This window comes from Mauremys mutica, chromosome 4 (assembly GCF_020497125.1).
Source record: "Mauremys mutica isolate MM-2020 ecotype Southern chromosome 4, ASM2049712v1, whole genome shotgun sequence".
Classification (NCBI taxonomy): Eukaryota; Metazoa; Chordata; order Testudines; family Geoemydidae; genus Mauremys; species Mauremys mutica.
Window position 1 is genome coordinate 112,516,109 of NC_059075.1, and position 21,235 is coordinate 112,537,343.

General features: G+C 50.0%; 2 protein-coding genes across 4 annotated transcripts in view; one reads left to right on the forward strand and one right to left on the reverse strand.

Annotated features, from left to right (window-relative positions):
- The first annotated feature begins 29 nt into the window (after nucleotides 1-29).
- On the forward strand, nucleotides 30-19,916 carry IRF7 (interferon regulatory factor 7). 3 transcript variants are annotated; one of them, XM_045013565.1, is made up of 12 exons: nucleotides 30-157; nucleotides 2,205-2,332; nucleotides 3,685-3,847; nucleotides 6,994-7,201; nucleotides 8,305-8,393; nucleotides 10,099-10,150; nucleotides 11,150-11,359; nucleotides 13,136-13,390; nucleotides 14,574-14,828; nucleotides 15,413-15,796; nucleotides 16,173-16,288; nucleotides 17,299-19,916. In XM_045013565.1, the coding sequence occupies exons 2-12, from the start codon at nucleotides 2,307-2,309 to the stop codon at nucleotides 17,446-17,448; spliced, it is 1,908 nt and encodes a 635-aa protein (XP_044869500.1). In that variant the 5' UTR covers nucleotides 30-157; nucleotides 2,205-2,306; the 3' UTR covers nucleotides 17,449-19,916. The 3 variants fall into 3 exon arrangements, with proteins under 3 accessions (XP_044869500.1, XP_044869501.1, XP_044869502.1); XM_045013566.1 differs by having other exon boundaries at nucleotides 13,139-13,390; XM_045013567.1 differs by lacking the exon at nucleotides 17,299-19,916 and adding an exon at nucleotides 17,162-17,294.
- The window catches only part of LOC123368629 (malignant fibrous histiocytoma-amplified sequence 1 homolog), a 42,805-nt gene continuing 25,066 nt past the window's right edge, over nucleotides 3,497-21,235 (reverse strand). The window contains exon 11 of the mRNA XM_045013561.1: nucleotides 3,497-4,324. Within this exon, the coding sequence (XP_044869496.1) occupies nucleotides 4,307-4,324 (18 nt within the window). The 3' untranslated portion in view covers nucleotides 3,497-4,306. The remainder of the gene's footprint in view (nucleotides 4,325-21,235) is intronic.

Sequence of the window (21,235 nt, forward strand, 5' to 3'; positions counted from 1 at the left end):
TGATTGGCTACAGGCTGTGATTCCAGGAACACTGTTGCCAATGAGCTGGGCTGACGACACGTTCCAGAAGAGTATAAAAGGGAGACTCATTGCTGGAAATACTTGTTATTTCAACTATTCACAAAATCCCTGGTAACATCCTCTGGTAACAGCAAAGGTAACAGATCTGGTTTTTTATAGGTTCTATTAACAGATCAGAGCTGGGGAGAAGTGGGAGGAGGGAATTGCAAAGAAGAGATTTGGCGGCTTCTTGGGAAAAAGGAAGCAGAATTAATCACAATCTCATAAAGCTGCCTTCTTTGGAAACAACAATGCAGTTTTGAATGGGTGCCAGGAGATACAAACGTTGGCTGGATTTCTTGGTAACTGGTGCACTAGGGGTGTGAGTGTGTGCACATTGTGTGTGTGTGTGTGTGTGTGTGCGCGCACACTGGGGGGGTGAGAGTGCGTGCTCTCGTGTGCATGTTTGTGCACACGTGGGTGTGGGGGTGTGTGCATGGGCACCGGGGGGGGTGGGGGTGCACTATGGCAGGGGTTCTTAAACTGGGGGTTGGGACCCCTCTGGGGATTGTGAGGTTATTACATGGGGGGGTCACGAGCTGTCAGCCTCCACTCCAAACCCTGCTTTGCCTCCAGCATTTATAATGGTATTCAATATATTTTAAAGTGTTTTTAATGTATAAGGGGAGTTGCACTCAGAGGCTTGCTGTGTGAAAGGGGTCACCAGTACAAAAGTTTAAGAACCACTGCACTGGGGGCGGGGTAAGAGAGAGATTTTATGGCAGTGCTGCAAATTCACTTGCAGGATGGAAGCTAGAGAAATTCCTTTTTTACATTCTGATTCCCGGCTGTGCATGTACTGTAGCTTTACAGATCTCTCTTTCTCCTCCTCCTCTCTATTTTCTTGTGGTTTGCAGAGGTGCTCTGAGGCACGTTCGCCTATATCTGCAAAGGCCTTTAAGATCCTCAGATGAAAGGGATGCAGAAGTATATCTCAAAATGCTAAATATATTATAACGAGACGAGACTCATACCTCACCCTGCAGCTGTGGCTTCCCCCTTCCTCCCTCTATGAATGTCACCATTCATGATTTGCACCATGTTTGCAATTCAGAGAAGGGAACAGGGAATAATACAGACTTCTTGTGTTTCAGCGCTTATATTTAAATACCTATTATTTCCTGTCTGCGTAATGCCAAACAGCAGGTTAACTTTTACATTAGCTCTTCAGCATTTATAGTTGTTTACTTAGCACTTGCATTGCAATTTGCATTTGCAAAAGCACTTTACACTATTATCCCTTACGAATCTCTGCAGCACCTATGTGCAATAGGTTGGGAAACTAAGGCATAGAAAGATGGGGGCGGGGGAACTAAGGCATATAGAGGTATTTGTGGTTTGCCCACTATGGTGCTGAAAATCAGTGGTTGAATCAGGATTAGAATTTAGCATCCCCTGACCCAAGTACCTCATGGCTTCACCTTCTGAACCACCTCAACGCTCCGTAAGGGGAATTTGCTATTGCATGGATAAGACAGGCTGCCATGGGATCAGGTTGGCTCAAGAGCCAGACATTAGATGATCCTGGGATATCTTAGCTATCTTCTCTACTGACGATGGGTACCAGCTGGGTACCAGCAAGTAAAGGGGGAAGGGAGACTGGTCTTGTGTAACATTGGAATACGGTGGAGAGTAAGGTGTTGCATGAATTGCAGGAGATTTTTCTTAAACTCAAGGAGGGCTGGGAGCTCAGCATATCCCCTTCCCTCCCTTGTGGTTTGTAGCAGGAAGCCAGAGAGGAGCACTATAAGAAACATCCCAGCAAGTCAGGTTAAGTATTGGTTCCTCAGCGGCAGTATTGTTCATTAGACTATAAGCTCTTAGAGGGAGGGACGGTGGGACTGTACCTGGGTTGCAGATGCAGTACAAAGAGAAACGGCTCCATCTGCCAGCAAAGCCTGCCAGCTGCATGTGCCCCTCCCTTTCCCTGAGACTGGTGCCTTCTGGGGGTTCCTGCTGGGCACCGGAGCTCCACCCCATCCACACTGCCGTGGCTCAGGGCTCAGTGCCACAAGTCGCGTTGCTCGAGTGGTTGTCGGCATACCCAGGAGAGGGCTCCAGTGCTAACACAGGAGTTGATTTGGGGTTACATCATGGCGGCGAATGTGAGTGACGCTCCCTGCTTCTCCCTCCAACTCATACAGGTCCTGCTTGGAGGTTTCCAATTCATCCACAAGAATTCCGTTTGGTAGCAAAGGAGTGAACTCCCCAACCCTTCCTTCTGCAATTAACCTGAGACTGGCTGCATGATGGCTGCATCCGAGAGTGAGGGGTAAGTGGATTTGGGGGAGCTGGACGCGGGTGCAGTCAGTGCAGCATGGGCAACGTGCATGGCAGTAGTGCAACCTGCACTGTCTGGCTGTAACCACTGCCGGCAGGCCTGAGAGGACACACCCCCGGGTAGGTGGATCTCACAGAGCAACAACTTTTTTTCTGATCTCATGCTGGCAGCAAAGGCAGCCATGCCTGGCTAATGTCTGCCAAGGAACCGCTGGAGACTGGCCCTCGGGGCTGTAATGGCTGCTGTCATTCATCTAAGTGTCTGTCAACTGTGGCACATGGATGCCTGGGGACTAGCTGCTCTGCAAAGGGAAGGAGCAGTTTATGACCTTGTCTCCACTACAAGCATAAATTGATGCTGAGAGTGGCTGAGCGTGTCAGTCCGGGCTGAGGGCTGCTAAGCCACAAGCATAGGAAATGACAAACCGTGTTGAGCCCCATTTTGTCAAACCGTCTAAGCTCATTTGGCTGGAATGGTGCTAATGCCGGTGGGCCAGATCCTCAACTGGTATCAAGCTAACAGAGCGATGCTGACCGACAGCAGCTGGTGATCTGGCGAGGGTTCTCCTGGTCTCTGCTTGCAACTTAACTGTGCTCACAAAGGTTTAAATGTCGCAGACCAGGCCTAAGAGTCCACAGGATGATGGTGGATGCCAGATGAGACTGCCATTCAAAAGTACTGTCATGATTACGGGTTTGCTGAAGTGCGCTGGGTGAGAAATATGACCACTTCTTTCTGCTGCAGGAAACAGGAATAGAAACCTCTCAGTGAAGTATTTTAAGTTAAGGAGTGCCTGCCCTTTCTTTATCATTTGTATTCCCTTAGTGCCGGTGCCCACGGCCCAGAGCCAAAAAAGTAGCTAGGCTTCTAACTCTTATTGAAATCAACAGGAGCTAGGTGCCTAAATACCACTGAGGATCTGAGCCTGGAGGGCCCAAGTGAGATGGGAACTCAGTGCTAGGTGCTTTACCAGGGCTCACCACACTGGCACCTCCTGTTGGTCGTCTTGGGGATTAGCTCTGCAGGTCATCTTGGGGATTAGCTCTGCAGGTCAGTATGCCTACTCCCAGTGGTGCCTCACCCAGTGTCCCTTCTGCTCCCGGACCCTCATCACTCCAAGAACCGCAGCATTCTGTCCTCCCCATGCATTCCCAAGGGGAAGGCAGCATTTCCTTGGGCTGCATTTTCTCCTTCAGCAGCACACACTGTTCAGCCTTAGCTGGAACAGCAGACCTCTTCCCTGGCAGCCCTGGTATCACTCGATTGTTGTTGTTTGCAGGGGTGGGTCTTTGATCTGCCATTGACCAATAGGCCTGGCATAACCTCTGTCTCTGTCATTGCAGGGGTTCTCAAAAATTACGGTTTGCCTGGTGGCTGATTAAGCAGATCAACAGCAAAGACTACGAGGGGCTCTGCTGGGTAGACAAGGACCACACTCAGTTTCGCATCCCCTGGAAACACATTTCCAGGAAGGATATCAACCCTAACGACTACAAGATTTTCAAGGTAGGATCCCAAATGATTCTCTTTTTCCCATCCCCACTAACCCTCATCTCCTGCAGAAGCAAGTCCCAGTCCAGGGCATACATTGGATTTACACCAGGGTAACTAATTAAGAGGAACTGACAAAACGATCAATGTTGATGCCCTGATGTTGCTCTGTGGCATTTGCCTTACAATGGTGTGTCATTGCGTGATGACCTTGCATTGTTATGATGCAGCATTGTCACAGTGTGGCACCAGGCAGTAGTTGGCTAGTGCCCTTTCAGTCAATGGAGTCTCATCCACCAGGGTATCAGAGCACAGAAGGGTTCCTTGGCAGAATGCACGCCAGGCCTCAGAATAATGACCAGCTTCAATTCCCATGGCTGTGGGAGGACCCCACTGACCCTGGTGGGGTTTGTAACATGTTCTCTTGCAGTACATCATCCAGTCACTTGCTGGCTCCAGGTGCTGAATATCTCTCTAAGTAGAGGGTGGTTCCTGATAAACAGAAGGCAAAGCTGGAACTCAACCAGTGGGAAGCTTGTTTCTGTCTGTTGTTTCAGTTATTTTCTTTAATAAATACCTCCTGTTTCTATACATCATAATAGGGCTTCTGCCCCTTCTGGAATGTCCTGGACTGTCCACATTTTAATGGGGTCTTCCCTGCAGACTGCAGCTTACAGGCAATTGAAAGGTTCCCAGATAAATTCTGAGCATTATGAGAGGACAATGTTATGTCGAGATGTGACATGAAATGTCTCAGCTCAAACTGAGGTAGAACATTTTTCTGTTAGAAAATGCTGATTTGTCAAAATGGAAACATTTTGCTGGAATGTGTCAACTTCAATGAGATTTTTATGGAAACCAGGAAGGTTCCTAATCACACCCTGCCTGCCAGGCAGAGTTCCATAGAGCCCCAGCTTCCAGGTTCCCCAACCTGCCTCACTCCCTGCCTGGTGGGCGGCCAGGGCCGGTGCAAGGAAGTTTTGCGCCCTCGGCGAAACTTCCACCTTGCACCCCCCACCCCCACCCAGCTAACCCCGCCCACCCAGCCCTCCCACCAGAGGAGCCCCCCCACGACAGCTAACCCAGCCCACCACGCCCTCCTTCCCCCCGCAGCTAACCCTGCCCGGTGAGCCCCCCTCCATGGCAACTAACCCCGCCCGGGGAGCCCCCTCCATGGAAGCTGACTCTGCCCCATCCACAGCAGCTAACGCTGCCCAGGGAGCTCTCCTCAGCTCTCCTCCACTGAGCATGCCAGCGCCGCTCTAATTCTCCTCCCCTCCCAGGCTTGCAGCACCGATTGGAGGAGACTTGGAGCAGGGGCTGTGTGCTCAGCAGAGGAGGCAGAGTGGAGGTGATCTGGGGCAGGGAGCGGTTCCCCTGGGTGCCCCCCCCTCCATTACTGCGGGCAGCCCTCCCCACGCCCCGGCCCGAGCTCACCTCCACTCCACCTCTTCCCCTGAGCAGGCTTTTAGGCGCCCCCCACCACTAGGCGGCCGCCTCGTTCTCCTAGTGGTTGCACCGGCCCTGTGGGCGACTGGGATTCTGAGCAGCTCAGGGAGCTGGGGAAAGGTTGCCAAAAGATTGGAATGACATTTTAGAATGTCACTTTTCTGAAATGAAATTTCAGAATTCTCCTTCCCTGGGAAATTTCAAACCTGCATTTTTCGTTCCATTCCCGAATAATTTTTTCCCCCTGAAATTGCAGAATTTCCTGCAGAATGGGAATTTCAGTTTCAGCCGGCACTAGGCATGGCTAAGAGTAGGATTAGACTAAGGGTATATCTTCACTACCGGCCGGATTGGCGGGCAGCGATCGATCCCCGAGTGCTCTCCCGTTGACTCCTGTACTTCACCACCGTGAGAGGCGCAGGTGGAGTTGACGGGGGAGCGGCAGCAGTCAACTCACCATAGTGAAGACACCACAGTAAGCCGATATAAGTATGTCGACTTCAGCTACGTTATTCATGTAGCTGAAGTTGCGTAACTTAGATTGATTCCCCACTTGTGTAGACCAGGCCTTAGATGCCACCCTCCCAAAGACTGATCTGGCAATAGCTCTCCAAAATCCTGAAGCTGGGATGTCTGACCATATTGAGAATTACAATAGTTGCAGTGTCACGGTTGGTAAAAGCAAAAACAATCTCCCAGTTGATTCTGCTTAACTTTTGTTTGTGATCTTTCCCTTGGCAGCCAATTAACTGGCATGCTTCTTGGAAAACAGAGTCTTGTTACAAAGAGTTGGACAGAGCTGTATTAACAAGGCATTGGCTTTCTAAACCAGAGATTGTGGGTTCAAGTCCCATCTGGGGTGAAAAGCTACCCTCTTAGGGGGAGGGATAGCTCAGTGGCTTGAGCATTGGCCTGCTAAACCCAGGGTTGTGAGTTCAACCCTTGTGGGAGCCATTTAGGGATCTGGGGCAAAAATGTGTCTGGGGATTGGTCCTGCTTTGAGCAGGGGGTTGGACTAGATGACCTCCTAAGACCCCTTCCAACCCTGATATTCTATGATTGTAGGCAATTCAGGGCAGGGTGTGTCTATTGCTCTATATTTGTATAATGTACAGCACAATGGGGCCCCAGACACTACCATTATACAACAGTCATTGAGGGGTACTTTATAAGAAAATGGGATCCACTGATGATTTTTTCTAGTATTTCTCCTTTCCTTTCCCTTTAACTCAATGCTGCATTGTATGATGCATGTCTGTATTTGGACCCAGTGTCCAACATGCTGTGATGATGGGAGATTGTATATGTACCTAAGCAGAGCACATTTCTGAAATCTTGCCAAAATCAGCACCAGAAATATCAGCATCCTAGGAGAAGGTTAGGTCAAGTTCTAAACGCTTGAGTGGTGGGAGTTGCAGGTTGTGTTTTAGTCCTGGACCACAGTAATGAAAAGGGAAAGGGTTACTCCACCACTGTGGTATCAGTGGAGGTTGGGGAGGTTTACACTTGCAGCAAAGCACTTGACGGGCTCCTTTAAAAAAACAATGGTGCTAATGGAGAGCTTGGAAGGAATTGTACAGATATTTTCATGCCCTGCTGCCCCTGAGGCTAAGATCAAAATGGCTTTCTGCTTGACTGCACTGACAGACTGCTCCTTCTTTAATGCCTTCCCACCTGTCTTCTCTCCCCCCCATCCCTCTCTTTATGGAAAGGCCTGGGCCATAACCAGCGGAAAGTACAATGAAAAGCTGAAAGATCTAGCCAAGTGGAAAACCAACTTCCGCTGTGCCCTGAGAAGCACAAATACGTTCCTGAAGGTGCAGGATAACTCAAAGACCTCCGAGGACCCTCACAAAGTGTATAAAATCATCAGCTCAAGCCCTGATGCTGTGACAGCTGCTAATGCCCTGACTACTAAAAGTAAGGATGCTGGCAATACAGGTGCAGACAGACATTGTTCTGATTTGTGCAAGGAGCTCTATTCTTTTACTCTCTGCCTGACACCAGTCCAAATAGAATCATAGAATATCAGGGTTGGAAGGGACCTCAGGAGGTCATCTAGTCCAACCCCCTGCTCAAAGCAGGGCCAACCCCCGGACAGATTTTTATCCCAGATCCTTAAATGGCCCCTTCAAGGATTGAATTCACAACCCTGGGTTTAGCAGGCCAATGTGCAAATCACTGAGCTATCCCTCTCCCCCCCCCCCCACTGTCATGTGGGAAGAAATGGGATTTTAGGCAACTGCCTTTTAAAAAAAGACCATGGGGGGGGCAATATTTCAAAAATACTCATCCCCCAGCAGCTCCTAGTGTTCTCAGTCAATGGGAGCGGCTGAATACTCTTGAAAATCAGGGCCTGTGGCCTGAACTGTGGGTGACATGGTTGGAGTAAGATCGTGGTGTTAGTGCTGCTCCCTGCTGGTAGGGCAGATGCTAACAGTACCAGATGTTTTCCAAGGGAAATCTCATTACCCTTCTCCCACAGATTTCTGCTTTGAGCAAACTCTGACCTAGTTACACACGCGCTACCCTGCAAAGTCAATGGGGCTGTGAAGGCTATGGTGACGCAGGTGTAACTGAGGGCAGCTTTCAAGGCTTCCCAACAACGTGTCCAAAAGATCACAAAGAACCGGATACACTGGTGGCATTAAGGGCAACATTTTCAGGAGTGCCCACTGATTTTTTGGGGGCACAACTTGAGACATCATAAAGGGACCTGATGTTGAGAAAGGGGTCTGCATCTGCCCTCCAAAAACTAGACCTCTTCAAAGTGTCTCAAGTTGGGCACTCAAATTCACCAGTCCCTTTTGAGAAGTTAGGCCCTTGGTGGCTCCAGCTGGGCTCCTAAAACTTGAGGGAACCCCAAATTAGTGAAGAGTTTTCAAAATATGGGCCCTAAGCCCTGAGCAAATCCCACTTCTGGGAACTATGGATCATGCTTAACTTCCCGTGTCAGAAATTCCATTTGCTAAACCACTGTTTTTTTCCTCCCCATCCCTGTGTAATTTGCTGTTGTCTTTTAGACAATAACCTGCTTGACAGTAAAGAAGACATCCGCCCCCATTCTGAAGAAGCCCCTAATCTGCACCACCGTATGCCACAGCAACTGCAGGTACCAGAACTGGGGATGGGAGAAGCTGGGGAAGTGCTAAGCTTGAAGGAGCCCTGGAATCATCAGAACCTGATAACGTTTCACTAAATTTATGTGGCTCATGGGAAATTACAATGGATAAACTCCTCCCCACCACCCCCATGCTGCAGAGTTCTGACTCAATCAGCGTCACTGCTAGAGCCCTCCATATGACTGTGTCCCTAGACCAGGGATAGGCAACCTATGGCATGCGTGCCAAAGTTGGCACGTGAGCTGATTTTCAGTGGCACTCACACTGCCCGGGTCCTAGCCACCAGTCCAGGGGGCTCTGCATTTTAATTTAATTTTAAATGAAGCTTCTTAAACATTTTAAAAACCTTATTTACTTTACATACAACAATAGTTTAGTTATATATTATAGACTTATAGAAAGAGACCTTCTAAAAACGTTAAAATGTATTACTGGCACGCGAAACCTTAAATCAGAGTAAATAAATGAAGACTCGGCCCACCACTTCTGAAAGGTTGCCAACCCCTGCTCTAGACAATGTCCCTGGGAGTTGCTCGTACACTGCAGGGACAGAATCTGGACCCAAGAAAACAGCTGGGCAAATGATCATGCATGTCTTTTTGCAAGAGTTCATGTTTGCAACACCAAATCGAAATACACACAGGAGCTAGCTCCTGAGCTGCAATCACAGAAGATGATCCAGCTAAGTCTTTTCACAGTGTGAAAAAAGTTTTCCACAATGGAATGAAAGTTTTTGGCTGGGGGAAAACGGCTTTTGTCTGCTACTGATATAACCTTTTCATCCACACACTGGATTGAGGTGAGGAGGCAACAAAATTTACCTGTTCTGATTTTGGCATGAAAACATCCAAACATTCAGGACACCCTCTCTCCCCTCCAGCTCTTCCAGGAACTTTCTGTCTCTCAGAGGCCTTGTCTACAGGAAAAAGTCTAAAATTTAACTAAGGGTGTGATTCAAAATCAATTAAGCTAAACGAGGGCAAATCCTTGTGGGGACACTTCAATTTAAACCAGTCTTGGTTTGGTTTAGCTTACGTCCATTGGGAATCAGTTTAAAGCTAGACTAGAATAAGCTACTCTTAAACTGCAATGAGTTCCACCCGGTTGTTTGTAGCAGTTTAGCTGAAATCAGTTTTAAGTTAACCTGGTGCGGCATTCTCATGTAGACCTTGGGAAGATTCTATTGGCTGCTGTGGAACTACTCTAATTCACACCAGCTGAGAATCTGGCCCCTGGATCACACTGGGGGAATTGTCTCTATTCCAGCCACCAGTGGCCATAGCTGAAAACCCTCATGTCCATAAAGAAAGCCACCATTTGCATCAGGGGTGCTTATCCCTGTGTCAAGCAGGCTCCCAGTTTCTCAGCCCCTCCCTCTCAGATGCCTCTTCAAGTCAAGAACGCAAAGCGTATTTGGCTTGCATGCATCGGAGTAGCCACTCTCCTTGGCTCAGGCTGGCCGGAGCTGGGACTCGCATGTTTTTGCTGGGCCACTGGGAAGCAGCAAGTCTAGCAACAGAGTGAGGCCATGCCTGAATCCACTTCACTGGTCAAAGTCTCTCTGTGAATGAGTGCCTAGAAATGCCCAGCTAATTGTAGGGACGTTGCTTCACAGGTGCACTTTGTCTCTCCCATATCTCTGTGATGAATCCAATAAAACAAAAGGGAAATGGTCTCATGTGCTTTGTTTTGCAGCCGCAGATAGAATTAGATTTGGAGATGCTGTCACTGGAAAACCCTCTCCAAGGTAAGTTACTTGCTGATTTCTTTTTAAATGTAAATGATTGAATTCCAGAAGATAAAACCCAGAATAGAAACCGTGGTGCTGCATACAGCTCTGTGCTCCTCCATTGTTTGATCATTGAATTGGATCTCTTTCCTGAAGGCCTAGTGGCTTGGGCACTGGACTGAGAGTTGGGAGCCCAGGGTACTCTTCCCTGCTCTGCCACTGACTCATTCAGCACCTTGGTTGAGTCTATCAGCACTTCCACATGCCCTGGGGTAGGAAGCAGAATGAACTAGCCAGAAATTATCCTGAGGCATACAGACTTTGATTCAAAGCCCTTGTCTCCTAGTGCAATAGCCCTGAGGCTTTTCCAGCTTGTCTGGAATTCTGGTGGAATGTCTGTGTTGCATTTAATTCTAAACAAATAGAACAGGAGTGAGTAAATGTAATACATGCTTGGGAACCCTAGAGGGAGCTTAGGGAAGGAGTCAGGAGAGAATAACAATATGGCAGAGCTGATAAACCTTCGCTCGAATAAGCAGTTGAGTTTAATCCTTGTTTACTTCAGTTCAGATTCAGTGCCCAGCAGTTGGACCGTGGTCTGATTGCCTTAAAAACCAGCCTATTCAAGATCAATTTCCAACCCAGCAATCAGTCAGAGACACTACTCCATAGATGGTGGGTCAGCGGCAGCAAGTCTGCCAAAGAACCCCTGCATGATGCCATCAGGGGCAACAGCCCCGGGCAGGTTCAACCATGGTGCTAAGGTCAGTGGGTAGACAGACTTGGCCAGCAGTGTGACACCCCCCAACAGCTCCCTTTGGCCATGCATGGTGAGGTCCTAGCCAGACCCCATGGGCAGGAGCAGGGCTATTGCAGGCTTCCACCATGCAAAGTGAACTCCTGAGAAAAACCAGTTTCTAGTGGGGCAGGTGGACAGGTTCGTGAGGGAAAAAACTTGTGACACGCATAGAGAAGCGCGTGTGATTGAGATCGTCCTCTGCTCTTGTTGCTCCACAGAGATGGATAGCGGGCAGAACGAAAGGCCAGCCTATGACCCTGGCAGGAATCCGCCCCAGGGCTACACCACCAATCATTCGGCGCCAAACGGCTACCAGTGCAGCCCCGACACACTCCACTGGATTCTGCAACAGTGCAACTTAACCCAGAATGACTGCAGCCCGCAGCAGCTGCCGTGGGCTCTGGATGGACGTTTAGATCACCGTTCAGGTAGGCTGAGGCCCCAAAGAGCAGAGCAGAGGCACCTATGCTTCATAATACAACTGGCTCTCACTGGACTCCCCATACTGCGCCTGTGTTAGAAGCGTTGGGTGGGGAGCGTCGGGACAGTCCCGTTGTATTCCAGGGATGAGGGAATCCTGCCCTTCCTTCTGATGTGCTGGTCGAGAGCTGTGGTTCTTCACCGTCCCATACCAGCATGCCAGCAGAGCCTCCTCCCACAGCGCCGGCAGTCCCAGACAGGAAGCCGATGGGCTGCAGGGAAGTGTCTGGGAGGTATCCCTCCCTCCAGCCCATGTACTTGGCTCAGAAACTAAGTGGCAAGTTATTGTATGGCATCCAAGCAACAGCAATGAAGAGGACCTAAAGCAGAGGTGCCCACCCTGTGGCCCTCGGGGCTCTTAATTGTGCCCCCCTCCCCAAGGGCAACTGTGTAGAAGCAAATGAGCACTTGGTCCTCGTTGAACATGTGTCCCTGAGAGGCACCGTGTGACTTTGCAATGCGGTGTTTGTATCAGCCCAGTTGCTGCAGCGAGGTGAGGGGAGCGCCGCTGCCCAGTCAACGCCCACTGCATCTCCCTCAGCGGCTCTGGTGTGAGCCAGTAGCACAGGGAGCAGCTACTCCCCCTTTCCCTTTGCAGCTGCTCAGCAGCATCCCTGCTGGCTGCCTGCTGCATTACAGGCAAGAGAGGTTGCTCTCTTCCCCGGGGGGCTATGGAGGCTGTAGGGAAAGCAGGACAAGAGTTTGACTAGCATGGTGTGGGTCCTGGCGGAGAGCTTGGCAAAGGACTTACTCCCCTTCCCCATACAGTCATCCAGGGCAGCCCAGGAGAAAGGAAAGCCAAGAGCCATTCTGATTCTCTGCCCATAGGCTAGAGCTCCAGCTGCGACCCCCTCCTCCTGCATGCCCGCTGCTGGGAGGACGTCTAGGAGCCAGCTGTGCTGACTCTGGCTCCTGCTGGGGACTCCCCCACATAAGGGAACAATGTTGTCCACTCTCAGGATTTTAAGCATTGAGTCCTGGGCTATTTGATATCTTGTAAAGCCCCAGCTCCTGGAATCACGTGATGACACAAAATTCCCATCTTTCATTTAAAAAATGAGCAATAAGTTTCTAGCCCTCATGGTTGCAAAGAACAGCTTGAAACCTTGAACTTCAGAGGCAAATAAAAAGAGCCCCAAATTTGAGGCAGGGGATGGTTATTTTGGGGGACTTGCATGATTATTTGAGAGCAAGATGGGTTGGTGACACCATGGGAGTCCTGCTGGGTAAGTTCCATGCCTGCCTCAGCAGTGGAAAACAAGCCAAATTTTTTATTGGGACCCTCCCACCCTGCCCTTTCTGAGACCTTTGATCTTCAGGCTGGGAAGCTCTGGCACCACATCTCAAACAAACGGCAAGGGTCGTTCACCCTGCCCCCCCTGAGACCAGACCTGTGCTAGCAGTGGGCAGCAAGAGCCCTGCACTGAGCCACTCACTCACATCAGGTGTGTTACAGCTGGGTGGTTCAACCCCTGAGGTCAAGGTCAGTCAATAGCAATGAAATCCATCTCCTCTCCCTGTTTGGATTCCCAAAAGTGAGGGTTGGGAAGCATGGGGAGGGCACTGCGATGGCAAAGCTTTATCCAATAGGAAGATCTTGCAGCATTTCCAAAAGGTGAGAGAGCACACTCAGCAGCTACTGAATTGTCTAATGCAATTGCTAGCATGCTGCAGTGCCTTACCCAACTCTGGTAATTAACACTGGATTTCTTTCCCACCATCAGAAGAAGTGCCATATGAAGACAGCCCAGGCTATCTAAACCAACATATTGGCCAAAATGGCTACCCACAGCAGGGGAGCGGAGTGGCAAATGGACCAGTAGAGAACTATCACCAATCAGTTGGCCATTGGGTGACTCAAACTATGGCAGAGACCCAAACCATGCAAAATGCTTATGGCCCTTCTGCTGCCTCACTTCTACAGCAGCCCCTCCCATCCAGCCCAGTTCCTGACATGAGTCAGCATCTTAATAATGCAGGTCAGTATATCCCCATTATCTGAGAGCTGGCTGGTTTAAGCAGGCACTGGTCAGATCATTGAGCCCCACAATGGAAGGATATGCTCCCCCAAGAGCAAATGAGTCAGACACATAACTAGGCTCGGGGGGTTAGATTTTTATCGGTAAATGTCGGTAGACGTCAATTTCACTCTACACACACAAACCGAGGAATAAATATTCCATCAATAAAAACTAAAATATGCAGATAAGCAGCATTTTTCTTACTCTGCCTAACAATTTACTAGCGTTTGGTTTAAGGCTATGGCTGTGTACATTTTGACCAGTGATGTCGACGATTTGTGTTCTAACAGTTATAAAGCTTTAGCTTTTTGAAATCAAGGTCGGTCATTAAAGAATTAGTGCCTGGCCTGCCCTGCTGTCTGACCCCCTCCCTTCAGTTCCCAAAGCTGTGAACGTTTAAATTGAAAAAAAAATGCTTAAAATAAACCATCGCTGTTATCCATCAGTTATCAGAAATAAACACCGAGCTCTGCCAAGCCTACTGAGAGCCGATACCGCACACAAAGCCAGTTTGCCCAAAAAGCTCAGCTCCAGTTCAGCAGCTAAATGAAGCTCTTTGCTAGATGTAGAGCTTCCCCCATTCCCTTGTAATTATTCTTACCGCACCAGCAGGCCATGAGGTGCTTTAGGGGGACAAAGTCTCTGTTCCAAAGAGCTTCCAGTCTACGTAGCGTGGAGGATGGGAGGCAGCAAAAGAACAACCAAGCAGTGATGCAGTGCACGTGTCTGGGCAGTGCTGCCGTTTGTGCAGAATGATGATGTTGTTTCCTTCCCTTTAAAATGTATCCTTTTGGGGGGGGGGGGGGGACAGTTAGTATAGGGCTCAAAGCAGGGGGGTTTCAGCAGAGACTTTAGACGGGAGTGGAAAAGTGACTGACTTGAGGACTGATCCAACACCTACTAAAGTCAGTGGAAGGATTCCTAGGCCTACTGGAAACTCCCATTGGTATAAGTGGGCATTGGATCAGGTCTGTAGGCAATGGCGGGTTCCAGGCATAGGGGCACAGCACAGTTGCGTGGGATGAATACAAGAGCCAGTTAGTCACAGGGAGCAGAGTGGGTGAGGAGAGCAGAGCTAAGCAGAAATGAACATGTTCATTACTGCCTAGCTGTCTCACAAGCCTGTTGTTCTCCATCCTAGCTGAAGTCCTGTTTGAGGGGAGACCTTACTACAATAACCATGCGGGCGTTCAAAGCACTTTCCTGAGTGAAGTGCCTGCAGGAAACGCAGTGATCTATCCAACGCTGAATGGCCCGGGAGAGAACAGTTATCACCAGCCGGCGAATCAGTGGGCAGCCCCAGCAGTGCTGGAGCAGAACGGGTTCACCCAGCCTGCTGCCCCTCTCCCAGAGCAGCATCCTCCTCCCAACACAGCACCATCGCGGAACAATACAGGTCAGAGAAGCCACCCCAGCTGCCTGCCCCAAGCACAGAGTCCAGTCACCCACCCCTTCCTCTTACCTCTGAAGGTGAACAAGAACTGGGCCAGACTAGGCAACACTTTAGGAAAACGCAGCTATTGGAACCGAATGGCACTGGCCTTTCCCACCGCACCCCTTCTCTTGCAGGTTTAGAAATCTCGGCTTCAGGTTTGAAATAGACACCCCGCCCCACCCCCTCCACATCTCAGCAGCCCCGTCTCCGCTTGCGGAGGTGGATCTAGGAAGATCCATGGGGTTCACAGACATGGCACTCGCCTGGAAAGCGGGGACCAACTGCAGGGATGAATGGGTACCACAACACTCAGGCAGTGCTCTGCTGAGACTCCCAACAAGGGTGCCAGCGGAAGCCAGGCGTGGGGACGATGGGCTCAGCATGTCAGGGGCTAATCCAGCACCCACTGAGGTCAGTGGAAGTGTCTTCACTGACTTCAGTGAGCTTTACATTGGGCTCTTGGCAAGCAGCCTGTTAGGAACCAGAGAGCACCTGTTCCTGCCAGGCCCTCCTATATAGTCCAAGCATTCCCTCGTCTCTTGCAGAAACCGTGCCTCCCAATATGGACATCACCATCTATTACCGAGGGAAGTCACTCCACGAGGTGCAGGTGGCCACCAGCAGCTGCCTGTTCACATACAATAACGAAGACCCCACCATTGTCCCAGGCTGTGCGCAGGTGGTCCAATTCCCAAGCCCAGATGAGCTGCCTGACCAGAAGCAGGTCCAGTTCACCAGGCAGCTGCTCTCGAACATAGGGCTGCTGCTGGAGCAGAAGCACAAGAAGATCTATGCCAAGCGCCTGAATAAATGCAAGATCTTCTGGGCCCTCTCCAGGCAACTGGTGAACATGGCTCAGAACCCTGAGCCCAAGCTGCTGCCACGTGGCACAGAGATGGAGATCTTTGACTTTGAGGTGTTCTCAAAGGGTGAGTCTGCGGCCGGGTAGTTCTTACTCTGTGGGGCCAGATGTATGGGTTGTAGTTAGATTAGCCAAGATAAACTCCAAGGACTTTATTTACCATATGTTTGCACCATGGGGCTCCAATATGGTTGAGGGACATAGGCTGATCATGGGCCGGAGCCCAGCCTGCATAAGCACTGGACTCCAGATTTTGCCTGGGCGCTTCGGAGAGCAGAGAGAACGGCCAGGAGCAAGGGTGAGGGAACCCCAGAATCTCCTAATCAGAAAGCTCCTCTCATGGCCACCATCTCCTGGCCATCCCAGGGCAATTTATTTAATCCAGCCAACCGAATGCCTTCCTTGTCCTTGCGCTACTAAAACCATCCTGGTTCCTTTTGCAGAGCTGAAGGATTTTAAGGAACAAAGGGCTGCATCTCCCGACTTCACCATCTACCTTTGCTTTGGGCAGTGCTTCTCCAAAACCAAGCCCAAGGAGTCCATGTTAATCCTGGTGAAGGTGAGCCAAGAAGCATCGTTCTTTCTTAACTATGGAGGGAAGCGCTGGCTAAATGCCAAGCATCATTAGTCTCTGGCGGGATGGTTCAGTGGTTAGTGCTCATTCACTGACGGCCAACGCCATTGTTTGGCTTCATTGTCAACGTACAGCCGCTAAGAGGCTGCGCCCCCTTCTGCATGGAAAGGTCCATGTAGCTGGTGAATAGCTAGTGCTTGAGTGGAGATCCCTGGATAACCAGCAGGGAGAGATTTACCCCCACCCACTTAACTTCATAGCCACACCGCAAAGACGTGGGGAATCCTCCTCTGCCTCTAAAGCTTTACAATCCTGGGAGGGTAACTAAACATCTCTTTGTAGCTTAATTATTAGTCCTCTTTGACTACCCAAATTCCCCTCCCATGAGCCCTGCCAATGCACGCACCAGTCCTGGCTCGCTACTGTTCGAGAGGCGTGGGAACGCATACCGTTCAGCACTCTGACACTACCACAATGGGTACCAGGATGAGAACCTAGACTGAGCCGATGGGGCTGCAGCGTAGGCATGAGGGCCTTCTAGGGAAGAGCCCCAGTGCAGAAAACCTCTTTGGTCCAGGCACAGAGCCAGCCCTATGCTGGTTCCACAGCAGCCCCCGATGCAGAGCGTAAGCGAAAGGAAGGAAGAGGTGGATCAGGCATGGAAAGGCTGTGGCCAAGGCTAACCTGCACCCTGGCTATTCTGCATGCCTGCAAAGCCAACAGCAGGCTGTTGCAGCCAGCACAGGGCTGTATCTGGGGTTGCCAGACATAGGTGAGAGATGCACTTGCCCCACTCTTGCACCCCAAGCCCTCACTTCCTTGTCTCTGGGCATTGCTGACAGAGCACATCTCCCCCAGCAGTCACCCCCGGGGGCAGGGGACCAGAGGGAGGCTCTGACAGGCCCATTCATGTGGCTCATTCAGAAGAGGCAATGCGTAGCAACGTGGCAGCGCAGATGAACGCCTCCTGAAGGGTGTATGTTTCTCTCTTGCAGCTGGTGCCTAAGTTCTGTGAGTATTTCCATGACATGGTGCTGCGGGAGGGAGCCTCGTCCCTGAACAGCGGGAACGTGAGCCTCCAGCTGTCCAGCTACTTCAACAGCTTGTATGACCTCATTGAGCAGTTCAGCATGGAGATTGACTGAACCTCCTCCCATCCCTAGGACCCAAGCTGCATGTGCATTGGCCAGTCCTTGCCTAGGTCTCTGGCTAGCACTTCTGAAAACACTTCTGCCTTTCCCTCGCCCACTTGCATCAGTTTGCTCCCATCAGAAAACATGTGGGTGAGATGATGGGCGGCCTTGTGGCTTAGCCACATCACTGGGACTCAGTAAAGCTGGGGTCAATCCCTGCTGTGCCATTGGCCTCCTTAGTGACCATGGGCAAGTCTCTGCATCTGGGCCTCACTTTCCCCATCTGTAAAATGGGAATAATTCCTTACCTCACAAGGTTGTTGTGAGGAGAAATCCATGTGAGGTGCTCAAATATTACGGCAAGAGACAGATCAGCCTTCCCCACTCTGGGCCACCAATTGAAAATAGAGATTTTTTTTTCCCCCAGCTGAAACAAACAGGGTACCCAGACACTGTGCTCTGAAGGTAGAAGCTAGAGAATCTTCCTCTCTGTTTCAGGATGTCAGCAAGAAAGTCAGGGCATTGCAGGAGGGTGGGGGGGCATACTCATCTACAGCACTGTCATGTAATGATCTTGTGCCTCCGTCTGGGCTGAGCTGGCTGGATTTTAAGCTGAGTGAGGTTGGGTTTTTGTTTTTGTTTAAAGAAATGGGGATGTTGACAGGGGAAAAAAATACTCAACATCACCTGTTGCTGAAGTGAACGAAGCAGGAGCCCTCAGGGTGTATTGTACAATAGCCCTGGCCAGCTCTCCTGGGGTCACAGAGTTGGTACAAGGTGAGCTAATCCGTCTGACAGAGGCTGAGGCCCAGCTCCTAATGTCCATTGATTTGAATGGAAGTTAGGAGCCTAAATACCTGAGGATCTGGGCTTTAATCAGTTGATCGACCATTATGGAAAAATCTCCAGCCAGGGCTAGGAACAGGGGAGAGGCCCCTCTAGAAGACAGATTCCACGTTCTCCCCAGGCTATGTCTCTTTCAAACACTCCCCTGTCAGAGGTCTGTGACATGGCAGGACCCACGGTCACGTCGATCTGCAGGTGACTGCAGCTGTGTGCAAGTAGCGTACAGAAGGCTGAAGTAAGCAAGCTCTAGGAGGGCTGCTTTAAGCAGCTGGCCCATGCCTCATGCCCGCCCCTTACCACAATGAGATGAGAGGGGAAAGAAGGAGAATGAGTAACACCCTGAACAGTGTAGCGGAGGGTGGGCCCGGAAGCTATGACAGAGGCTGGTCCTGGTCCCAGTGGAATTTTGCCATTGACTTTCCTGGGAGCAGGATCAGTCCTATTCCAAAGTAGCTTGCGCACCCAACGTGCCTGGCTAAAAAATTAAAGTTTATAGCTCAACCCTGTATTCTAACCTCTCCACACACTCTGCCTGAGGTCAGCCTGCAGGCCCAGCTGCACTCAGGCCCTGCACATGTTGTATGAGCCCCTGCGCCCTACAACTCCTTGAGCAGGGAGCTGCATCTGCCTGAACCAAGTCACACCGACAACACTCCACGTCATTCTTTGCCAGCTTCTGCCCCATAAAGCACATTCCCACAAGAGAAACGCGCTCCATGTTCATGTAGGATAGTCCACCATACCGCCTCCCTACCCCTTTTTCTGTCCTGCTTCCCTTGGACATCACAACACGCATGTGCTGGCTTGTTGTCATCTGATGAGCACACAACATATATAGGCACAGATCCATAAAGCTGGCACTTTCCTAACCATACATGCTCAGGGAAACCAGTTGTTTTAATTGGCATAGGCCAGCAGTTCTTAAACTATGGTTCACTGGCTGGCTACACCATCCTCCTTATTTCCTGCTCTCTCTCGTCTTTCTTGTGATTTATTTATTTAGTACAGTTTCAGAATGCTTGTCCAGGACACCCAGAGTTTAGGCTGGGTGCTTTTTCATTTTTTTAACTGCAGCGTAGCCAAAATCTCAATTCATTAATTGCCTTTCAAACAGCTGCACAGGCACTAAGTACTGCCGGTGCCTTGCCCATGTTAACAATTGCGCTAGTTGCCACCATGATGTTGTGCAATCAGAGCAACAAAGCTTGTGCAGTGGGATGGGTCATAAGACATTAGGTCAGGACCGACACTGGGTCAGTATGGGAAGGCCTACTGCTGTAGGCTACCGTTACGCAAGCAGTTTGGACTCTGACAGGAGACCTGAATGAAACTGCCATCACACACTGGGCATTATTTTTTCCTCCAAAAGGAACTACAGATGTTAGCTTTAGGACCCTGCCATGTCCTAGCTTTGCTGTGCTATTGCTAAGACACCTGAGTATCACCCTGGTATCTGAGCACTGAATTTCTGTGGAAAGCAGCAAGAGGAAGATGACGAGTGTCTCTTCCTCTTTTTGCCTCCCCACAATTCTGAGCTGTATATATTTGTTGTGTTAACGTGGTTCTGGGTAGTTTCAATTTTATGTAATTTTAAATTTCTTGCATCCCATGAGTTTAGTAACGGAGAGTGAGTGAGGCATCGCAATGTGTGCGTGTGTTACACAAACACACACAGAGGTTGGCATCCACATCAGTAGCTCTGATTGCTTCCTCCTTTTCCTTTAAAAGCTGCTTATATCTTTATATGTCATCCTGACTGAGCTGTGAGTCTCAAAAATGCAAATGTCTCAAGGACTGACAGCTAAAAGTTTGATTTAAATAGAAAAATTAATAGACTCCAAGAAGTCTCATCCTCTGCCCTTCCTTTGACCAGCCAAGGGCATTAAGAAAAAGGGTTGAGGGGGGGTTAGAAATCAGGGAAGCAGGTCTTCCCAAACCTATGCACTGATGGAGCCCAACATACCTTACAAAGGGCGAGTGAAATCCTAGCCCTGCTGAATTCAATGGGTGTCCTGCCATTGACATCACAGGGGCCCGGATTTCACCTGCTGTGTCTGGCAGAATGTTAAGCACTAATATTAAAGTATAATTTATAGAACACATGCCCCACTGTGGTACTTTCCCTAGGTTTTCTTTACTGCTTAGGTTGCATAAGTAAGTTGTGCATGTTTGGTTTTTAGCTTCCGTTTATTAGCATAGGGGCTCTGTGTTTCATCCACTTAGGACTTTGGCCTAAGTTTTCAAAAGTGATTTTGGGGGACATTTTTTAAAAGGGCCTGATTGTCAGAATGTGCAGAGCACCTGCTGTCTCAAAGGCTGTCAAGCCAGCACCCACAAACTGAACCCCCCTGCAAATCACTCGTAAACGTAGGTGATTGTGGGTATGTGCACAACCGCCTGCTCCTGGATGGAATGTCACCTGTTTGACAGGTTCCCATCAGGGGCTAATCTGGAGGACAGCACCTGAGCAGCTAGAGAGGCCTTTGGCTTTGCAGCTGTACTGCAACTTCCAAAGAGAAGCAAATCCCTTTACATGGGCTAGAGTTTAATTCGGTTGGTGTGTCAGTCCAGCCCTCTCCCGGCCAGCCTGAGGCTAGAGAGGGGCTCTCCTCCTGAAATCTTATACTGGAGTTCATGTCTACACAAGGGGGTTGGTCTTTGCTGCGGTGGCCTCACAGAAGTAGTTCCAGCACTAGCAGAAAAGCTTTAGGGGTCTAATCTGGCTCCACTTGAATTCAGTGGCCAAAGTAAGTGTTTTCAGGGGGAGTTGAATTAGCCCCAAGGGGCTGCTTGCCTATAGCATGAGGAGGAGATGGACAAGGGCAAGAGAAGGGATTGCGGGTGGAGGGAAGACATGAAAGCAGCAGGTCAAGGTGAGCAGGGGTGAAAAGAGCCCCACACACAACTGGCAAGATGTGCCAAGCCCCTTCTCCCTCTTAGAGCAGCAGCAGGT

Coding starts and splice junctions, on each gene's coding strand:
- IRF7 (XM_045013565.1), top strand. CDS start 2,307: ATGATGGCTGCATCCGAGAGTGAGGG. Junction 14,829..15,412: donor ACCATCGCGGAACAATACAG/GTCAGAGAAGCC, acceptor CGTCTCTTGCAG/AAACCGTGCCTCCCAATATG. Junction 16,289..17,298: donor CCATGTTAATCCTGGTGAAG/GTGAGCCAAGAA, acceptor TCTCTCTTGCAG/CTGGTGCCTAAGTTCTGTGA.